This window comes from Borostomias antarcticus, assembly GCF_949987555.1.
Source record: "Borostomias antarcticus genome assembly, chromosome: 10".
In the NCBI taxonomy this organism is placed as follows: domain Eukaryota; kingdom Metazoa; phylum Chordata; class Actinopteri; order Stomiiformes; family Stomiidae; genus Borostomias; species Borostomias antarcticus.
Genome location: NC_140243.1, coordinates 24,580,946 through 24,590,945, shown reverse-complemented (window position 1 = coordinate 24,590,945; position 10,000 = coordinate 24,580,946). Strand labels below are relative to the sequence as shown.

Below are 10,000 nucleotides of genomic sequence, written 5' to 3'. Positions count from 1 at the left end.
AAAACTCAGGGGATAAAGAAACATGAACAAAAGTAGTTTCCGTCAGCGAGGACGCTTGTGCTCCTCTCGGGGCCCGGGGCACACAAGGGAGGCCGGTCAGGTTACGGGCGTCGGCTCCTACGGACAGAGAAATATAATATCAGCGTTGTGTTGAGAGGTTTGGTTCAGAAGCTCACGCACCCGCATGTCCTCAGACTGCTGTCTCTCCTGCTGGCTTTTCAGGAGCCAGGATGCTCGTTAGCCAATTGGTCTCAGCTGGTGCTCTCTCCCCGTCCGGTCCTGATTGCCGCATGGGCCGCAGGTGGTGGGGGATCACCTGTCCACGCTGTCCAGGGTGCTGAAGTGGGATGCGGTGCGCTTTACCCGCCGGCCGCTGTCCATGGTGCTGAGGGGAGGTTTCACGCATGGCGGGGTCTGGCCTGTGCGTCCCGAAGGGGAGAGGTCCGCTGGCGCAAGACGGACCGAGAGAGGAGGATGGAGAGGACCTGCAGGTAGAAGAGGAGATAGGAGTAGGGGGGGAGGTGAAGAGAGGAGGAGAGGCGAGGAGGAGAGAGGAGGAGAGGGAAGGTGAAGAGAGAAGAGGAGAGGAGGGGAGAAGAGAAGAGGAGAGGAAGGAAAGGAAATCCACTTTTTTATCATACACACCCACATGTGTGCAGGAAGCGGTGACCAGAAACACACACAACACACGCTCACACACACACACACACACACGCACACACACACACACACACACACACACACACACACACACACACACACACACACACACACACACACACACACAGCGGTTATTTTGATCTCTGCCTTTGACCCATCCATGCTGTCCTTCCTCCAAGGGCAGCCAGGACTAGTGGGCAGCTTTCATGGCCTGGGGACCAAGTCCAAGTGCTCAGTCCAAGTCCTGGTCAGGGACAGGACTGAAGACCATCTGTTCATCTGCATGTTTTTCATGTTGGGGTTCTATATGGAGGGAACCCGAGTGAGCACGGGGAGAACATGCAAACTCCACACAGAAAGGGCCTGGAGCTAGCCCACGTGGGAATTGAACCCACAACCTTCTTGCTGAGAGGGGATGGTGAAACGGGCCTTTTTCTTCTTCTTCTAAGGAAGGAAGAGGCAAGGAGAAAATGGTAAATGGTAAATAGACTGCTGTTATATAGCGCTTTTATCCAAAGTGCTTTACAATGGCCTCTCATTCACCCATTCACACACACATTTACATACCAATGGCGACAACTGCCAAGGTGCTAGCCTGCTCTTTGGGAGCAATGTGGGATTCAGTGTTTTGCCCAAGGACACTTTCATATGTGGACAGGAGGAGCTGGGATTAGAACCGCCAACCCTATGATCATTGGACGACCCGACTACCTCCTGAGCCACAGCCGCTGAGAGAGAGAAGAGGGGGGGGGTGGCTCAAAATGTCATCCAGCATGAACTACATTATGACACCACATGTATAACTGCATCAGCACAGGCTGGAACAACCTTCAGCTGGAGAGGAGGAGGAGGGATGAGGAGAGATGAGGAGGGATGAGGAGAGATGAGGAGAGATGAGGGATGAGGAGAGATGAGGAGGGATGAGGAGAGATGAGGAGAGATGAGGAGGGATGAGGAGAGATGAGGAGAGATGAGGAGGGATGAGGAGGGATGAGGAGAGATGAGGAGGGATGAGGAGAGATGAGGAGGGATGAGGAGAGATGAGGAGAGATGAGGAGGGATGAGGAGAGGAAAGAGGATAATATGAAGATGGGTAAATATCACTGTCCTCTTGTCCACGGGCTGCTTTATTACTCTGGTGGCGTTAGTCGTCTGCTATTCCTCTCCTCTCCTCTGTCCTGTCCTTCTGTCCTTTCTCCCCTCTCTCTCTGACCCATCCCCCCATCTCTCTCCCTCCACCTCCCTCCTCTCTCTCTGACCCATCCCCCCAATCTCCCTCCACCTCTCTCTTCTCTGTCTACCCCAGAGCCAATCATTAAACAGGCTCCGGCTCAAGTCCAAGAGCTGACCGCTGACGGAAGGCTGAGAAATTCCATCATCAAATGATTGTAGAACGCCGAGCGTCTCTCTTTCATGCTGTTTCATGTTCCAACGTCACTGCATCCCAGCTGGTGTCGCATTTGATCAGCTGGGACTACATGCTTCTGAATCTCTCTATCACTCTTTTCAGCTTCCAGACAGCATGATGAGCCAGCCTGAATAATGGAACTAAGAACTCTGTCAGAGCTGCCATTCATCACATCACTATACTGTAAATAATGTATACAGTTGACATACATCCAGCTATGACCAGCTGTCAACTAATAATACATTTAACCACTAAAACAAGAAGGCAACTGGATGCATCCAAGTTTTATGGAGGGGTTTTCAGCTGCAGGACCAGCCTACAATCAGAGTAATGACTGTAGAGTAGGCTACCACAGTTTACAGACTAGAGGAGTTATGAGTTCGTCTCAACCCAATCTGAGTCTGGAACTATAGGTGTTGACCATGGGACACGAACCAAAGCGTGAGAAAAATCAATAAAGGACAGAGAACAAGCAGATCCAACACAGCTGGAAGAACGTTCAGGTTCTCTCCCTGCAGACGGTGTTGAGAAGCGCAGGGTCTCTGGCATCTCAGACTGAGAGAGATTGATTGATTGATTTTATTTATTTTTAAGACAGGGACAAGGTACAGTAGACATTTACCCTATAGAATAGGGAGAGATGCACTGTACAAGGTTATAGCTAAACAGCTAATTTCCACCCGCAGTCCCTGGGCAAATAAATAGACAGTCTTAAAATAGTGGGGCAAATAGTACACAGTAGGAAAGTTACATACATAGAAGGAATACAAAAAAGTTATGTAGCAAAGATTTCACTCATCCCTATACCCACATCCCAACCTCCCCAGAGGGGAGAGAGAGAGAGAGAGAGAGAGAGAGAGAGAGAGAGAATCAGTACAACACTGTAGCGCTTCCTCCCCCTTGCTGCTAATCTGAGAAGCTGCTGGGCTGAGAGAGATACACACACACACACACACACACACACACACACACACACACACACACACACACACACACACACACACACACACTCTTCTAGATCGCATACATAACACTCCCAATTGGCCGATCTACTAACGTTACTTAGCAACACTGACTATGTTATCTATCAACATAGACACATCAGAGACACCAACCAGAGCAACAGCCAAAGCCCCAAAAAACAGAAAATCCCATCAAAGTATTGGGCTATTTAAGGGCTTTTATTGAGAAAAACATTCATCTCACTTCCAGAGAGGCCCATCACCTCCAAAATGTGTCTCGCACCACACTGGGACAAGGCTATATGCCTCTGATCAAACCCCATGGTACAGCAGTGTAGGGCTAATGATAGGCTTATCAAAGATCAAGTGTGTGTCTTACCTTTTTAGCATCCAGCGGTGTACTGTATAGTCAAGGGCATTCTTCAAGAGATTCTTCTGTAGACTAAATGATGAATAGAAGCCCTGTAGAGTAGTTCATCTCTCCCGAGTTAAAGTTGACATTTAGGGGCTTTGTTTTCCCTCAGAAAGGTAGATTTTGAATTAAATCCCCCTCTCTCTAGACTAAAAGTTAAAGTGGCCCATTTGATGATTTAAATGATCGGCCTACTTCTGATCAGAGAGGCAGGGAGGGCCTCAGCGAGACCAGAGGTGACTGAAATCTGTTGAGATTAATGTGGGGATACTGATCCTTTTTGAAAATGTATGGATGATATATCCTGATCTGTTGGGCAGGAGGACCGGAGTTTATGTATTTCAAATCAAATATTTTATCAGGATTATGTACAAAACTTTTCAGAGGGGTCAACCGGGGGGGTTACAAAGCCAGACAACATTAACTCTCTGGTGACCAAAAAAGGAACAGATCAGTGAGTAGAGCTGGAGTTTAAAACCCACCAGATTGTTATTGGCTCACTCAGGATCAGGAACCCATGATTGGACGATTGCCCTGATTGTTATAGATGTCAGTGAAATCACCACATCACGCATCCGCCTTCAGGTTGAATGCGAGTTTTCCCCATAAACAAAAACTCAAGGCAAATACTACACATAAAACATAAAGTTCAGAAATGTGTGTTTGGTAGATTATTACTCTGTTGTAACAATGTTTGTTAGCAATACATTTTATACCATTGGAAATCCTGTTTATTTCCCTTTTAAATGGTGCAAACAGCAGAATCCGCTGTTTGGCATTGGCAGACAAGATTTGTCATATTTTTCATACTCAGCTGTGCTGCTCATCCCACAAACGCATGTTTCTTACAGATGGGCACCATGGGGAAATAAACAGACTTTCCAGCAGTAAAAAATGTATTGCCAAGAAACACAAATTTCAGAACTTTTTGTTTGTTTATTGCCCGCCAAAAATAGCTCACAAAAATTACTTTCACTTGTCTTGTAGTAGAATGAAAATTAGTTTCATTCATACAGGTAACTTCCCAAAGGCCCAAAATAGAAACACTAGACCAACTTCCTTCCAGGTCACACAATGACGCAACCCCAGCAGTCAGATCAAGCCAGTGTTTTATTGCTCATCACAACTACATCAATAAACAACAAGAGTAGAAAAATACATAATCCATCTGCTCCTCTGGAAGTTCAATGTTCCTCACTTGGTCAACTTGATCAGAATCTCAACATCACCATCAAATTACACGTCCAAAAGCATACCATAATATTTCAATCAATCAATCAATCAATCAGCATACCATAATATTTCAATCAATCAATCAATCAATCAATCAATCAATCAGCATACCATAATATTTCAATCAATCAATCAGCATACCATAATATTTCAATCAATCAATCAGCATACCATAATATTTCAATCAATCAATCAGCATACCATAATATTTCCCATCAGTAAGTGATATTTTATAGTTTGGTCTGTCTGTTTGCGTGGATGTGCAGCAAAGACAGTGTGACTGTAGCATTATTATATACAGTCGACTGTCAGTTATGTGGAACTTGAGCTGTGAGACGATGTGGAACATCTTGGCAATATATGAAAACATAGAAGACACAGCACAGCATAGAAGACAGAGCACATCCCCCTCTCTGGTCAGACTGGGTACATTCATACGGGGTGAAGAGTTCTGTTAACATAAAAGCATCATGACTGTCCCTGAATAACCACATGTTAGTCTACATTCTGAACTATAAAGCTGTAAAAGTTCATGATTGAGGTGAGTTACTTTGCAGGGACAGGTACCCAGAGCAGTTTGGGATTAGACAGATGTTCATTCCTGTGTAGTGATGTCATCATTTCCTCCAGCATTCTCTCTCTAATATTAAGTCAAAAAGTGTTTTACATCCTTTTACTTCAACGACCTCGTCTTGAGAGACCTGTGGTGTGGAGAAGCAGAGCTGGAGAGGACGGGGTGACATCAAGTTGACCTCCTGCTTCTCCATTTTGTTGGATTAGATTTTACCCACAAGCCCCTCTGCTGCCATCCGTCCACTAAAGATGACATCATTGACGGAGACGCCATCGTAGGAGGACCCAGTGAGTGTCAGAGGGAGGTTCTGCTCTCTGAGGTACTTCCTCATGTTCTCTGTGAACAAACATTAAGTGAACATACCAACGTCATACATGACGACTATATCAGAGTCATCTTACACCTTAAAATAACTGGAGACTAAATCGAGCCACCATATATAAAAAAAACAACCAAAAACAGACAAACAGTATTTAGTACATATACTGTAATATAGTTCTCGAGGACAACAGTCAACCAACAGCTATTAGTCTAAATTAAACTAGAGGTCAAGACATCTCACCTATTCGTTTCCAGTGACCCACGTGATACTGAGGAATGCAGTCCTGGAGAAGACGAGACAGTTTGTTACTACATAGTTTTTCTAAAGTCTGTGATTTTCTAAAGCCTGCGATATACTTGATTTTAACTACAGTAAGCGTACAGTACGCGTCTCCTGCATTTCTTTGGAGCGTGGGCTGAGGTTGACTGTGCAGGACACAAAATATGCGCTTGACTACGCGTTGCTAAACAGCAAGTATATTGCGGGCTTAAGTCTATATACAGTCTAATACTTCAGGTGAACTATTTGTTTCTGAAGGACGACAGAGCTGAGCAGACAGCTTGGTAACATGCTGTAGCTCCACATGGGACTCTCACTTCTTTTAAATCAAGACTGAACACTTCTTTTTATTAAATCCAAGGCCTGATTAATGCACGGGCTCGCGGGGCTGAAGCCCTGGGCCCAGAGCTCCAGGGGGGCCCGTCGATGGGTCTTGCGCAAGCAGCAATCAATCATGTTATTTTTTATTTTTAATTAGTTGTAATTAGTAGTTTTTAATTTAGTTATTTTTTAGTTTTTTCTTCAGTCAACTGTGTCCAGCCTGTGTGTGTGAAGGTGTGTGGGTGTGTGTGTGTGGGGGGGGTTGTCCAATAAAAAATATTGAAATTGTTTTGGCTTGATTTGTTTCTGCCAATTAAATTTTAGGCTGGCCGATTACATACTTACATAGTGCTGAGCTGTATTCTGTCAATGTGGTTGATGAGTTTGTGCACAATTGAAGGCAATATCTCTACTCTCTCTCTGTATCTATCTACAATCGTCACTAAGTGGCAGTCAAAAACATCAAGAAGTCGAAGAAAAGGAAGCTAGAGAAGCTGCACTTCTTACAAAGATCCCCAAATTAATGGGGTATTTCACAAAAGCCAGCGATCCTCCCCCACCTCAGCAGCAGCAAACAGGAGAAGGGTCAGCAACACCCTCGGACCCACAGCTGCCAGATCTTAATTTATGTAGTAATTTATATTGTAAATTAGCTATATATAGGCTATGTAAAGAAAATGAGGATTTGTGTAGTGTAATGGGTGTTAAGTGTTAACTATAATGACTTGATAAATTGCCAAGCAGAGGCTGGTTAGTGTTGCTAACGTTAGCTAGTTAGCTAGCTAGACTAGGTAACGTTAGATTGCTAGCTAGCACTAAACTTTCTAATTTAGCTAGCACTAACTTAACGTTACCAAGAACTAGGCCATATAGAAGTAAGCCGGACACCTAGCTTTTTTCAAATTTTTGGCTTAGATGATGAGCTGTGGCCACCATCCACCCCAGAAAGCACTGCTGCTGGGGAAGTTGCCCTGCCAGTGCCATCGCCGCCGGTAACATCACCAGAGGTGGAGCCACCGACTGTGGATCTGGACCATGTGACCTGGACTATGCAGATGACATCTGTCTGACGTCCAACCGTGTGGAGCAGGCACAGGAGCTCTTGAACAGAGTAGAGGCAGAATGTGCCAGGGTTGGCCTCAGGTTGAATGCAAAGAAGACTGAGGCAATCACTTGCAACCCCCCCTGGACCACCCACCTCTCAAGACAGCAGGGGGCAATGCTCTAGCAGATGTTCTTCAAATACTAGCGACTTCAAATACCTGGGTTCCTGGGTCAACTCATCAGAACAGGACCTTAAGGTAAGAAAAGTGCGGGCGTGGAGAGCCCTCAATGGCATGAATAGTGTGTGGAACTCCAATCTCCTTGGACACATCAAACTGAGCTTCTTCCATGCGACCGTGGAGTCTGTCCTCCTATAGGGCTGGGAAACTTGGACCCTGAAGCCCACCCTGCAGAAGTCTCTGGATGGGTGCTACACCAGAATGCTGCGCGTGATGCTAAATGTAAACCAGAACTAGCATGTTACCAACAAGCATCTGTATGGGGGGCTACCAAAGCTGAGTAAGAAAGTGGCATCTAGGAGGATGAAACTTGCTGTCCACTGCCACAGACATCATGAATTCCCAGCCAGCAAGCTGGTGCTCTGGGAGCCAACACACGGGCACCGATTACGAGGACGTCCCACACCAACATGCGTGGATGTACTGAGGAGGGACGCAGGAGTGGAGAGTTCTGCGGAACTGGCTGGATGTATGGAAGACCGAGATGATTGGAGACTTCACTGTCAAGCTCGTCTGAGGACGACCTAATGATGGACCACTCAATACCTGTGACATGTCTCTGTGTGTGTGGTGTATAATGTAGACAGACATGCTTGCGCTTTACTACCATGCTAATGAAATTGCAGGTTGGCGGTGGTGGGGGGGGGGGGGGGGGGGGTGGGCTTAACCTGGTCAAAGCCCTGGGCCCTACATCATGTTAATCCGGCCCTGATTTAATCAAATCATTATTCATTTGTACACTGTTCTGTAACTTTCATTCTTGTATTTTATTTTTCCTGCATTTTGTTTTAAATGTCCTTTAATAATGTTTTTTTTTTTGCATTTCGTTTTATATGACCTTTTATAATGTTTCTTGCACTTAGTCTTGATGCTTTTAATGTGTAATGTAAAGTACTTTGAATTGACTTGTTGCTGAAATGTACTTTACAAATAAACTTGCCTTGCCTTCGGACAGGAATTTTGAGTAAATTTATGGTTGACTAAACTAATCTGATCAAAACCGACAAACCAACTAGTCTAAAGATACACAGTGCTGCCATACAACCTGATTCACAAAATACTTCCACACTACATGACATTTCACTCAGCAGCAGATGTATATTACAGCCACACTACGGGCCTCATCACCAGACCCATTCACTCTGGCACCCAGAGCTGCAAAGTGAATAATTAGTGGTTAATCAACTAGTCAGTTAAACGTGCACATCCCTTAGCTCCACGCCCCCACTCTGAACACCCCCACTCTGAACACCCCCACTCTGAGCACCCCCACTCTGAACACCCCCGCTCTGAACACCCCCGCTCTGAACACCCCCACTCTGAACACCCCCACTCTGAACACCCCCACTCTGAACACCCCCACTCTGAACACCCCCACTCTGAACACCCCCACTCAACACCCCCACTCTGAACACCCCCACTCAACACCCCCACTCTGAACACCACCACTCTGAACACCCCCACTCTGAACACCCCCACTCTGAACACCCCCACTCAACACCCCCACTCTGAACACCCCCACTCAACACCCCCACTCTGAACACCACCACTCTGAACACCCCCACTCTGAACACCCCCACTCTGAACACCCCCACTCAACACCCCCACTCAACACCCCCACTCTGAACACCACCACTCTGAACACCCCCACTCTGAACACCCCCACTCTGAGCACCCCCACTCTGAACACCCCCGCTCTGAACACCCCCGCTCTGAACACCCCCACTCTGAACACCCCCACTCTGAACACCCCCACTCTGAACACCCCCACTCTGAACACCCCCACTCTGAACACCCCCACTCAACACCCCCACTCTGAACACCCCCACTCAACACCCCCACTCTGAACACCACCACTCTGAACACCCCCACTCTGAACACCCCCACTCTGAACACCCCCACTCTGAACACCCCCACTCTCACTCTGAACACCCCCACTCTGAACACCCCCACTCTCACTCTGAACACTCCCACTCTGAACACCCCCACTCTGAACACCCCCACTCTGAACACCCCCACTCTGAACACCACCACTGAACACCACCTCAGTTGGCACACAGGGGTCAGTACTGTCAGGAGAAAGCAATGATACACTTGAGATTAGTATTACTCCACTCCTACACACACACACACACACACACACACACACACACCCACACACACACACAAACACACACACACACACTCATTCTCTACCTTCTGTAGAGCCACCATGCTCCAGACGGGTGCCGTGGTTACGCCAAGGTGTGACCGAACTGCCTGAGTTGCTGTCGCTAGGAGACGCTGCTCTGTCACTTCCTCTGGACTGCCAAATACTTCCTGGAACCAGGCCCCGCCCATCATCACCTACAGTAGCAAACAGGAATATGTCACGATCATGGAACAGTAGATGTATGTAGAAACCATTTACGTAGAAGGCCTACAGATCATACACACATATATAAGAACGTATAACATCTTTTTGTAACACATTTTAGTTTTAAGAACTAAAACAAGCTTCCTAGCTTTAAGGAAAGACCTTAACCCCCTACTAGAGCATCATGGGT

General features: G+C 46.5%; 1 protein-coding gene across 1 annotated transcript in view; it reads right to left on the bottom strand.

The window, feature by feature from the left end:
- Positions 1–4,873: 4,873 nt before the first annotated feature.
- The window catches only part of ppox (protoporphyrinogen oxidase), a 12,238-nt gene continuing 7,111 nt past the window's right edge, over positions 4,874–10,000 (bottom strand). Inside the window, 3 exon segments of the mRNA XM_084443773.1 lie at positions 4,874–5,585; positions 5,812–5,854; positions 9,651–9,800. Coding sequence (XP_084299899.1) covers positions 5,452–5,585; positions 5,812–5,854; positions 9,651–9,800 — 327 coding nt within the window. The 3' untranslated portion in view covers positions 4,874–5,451.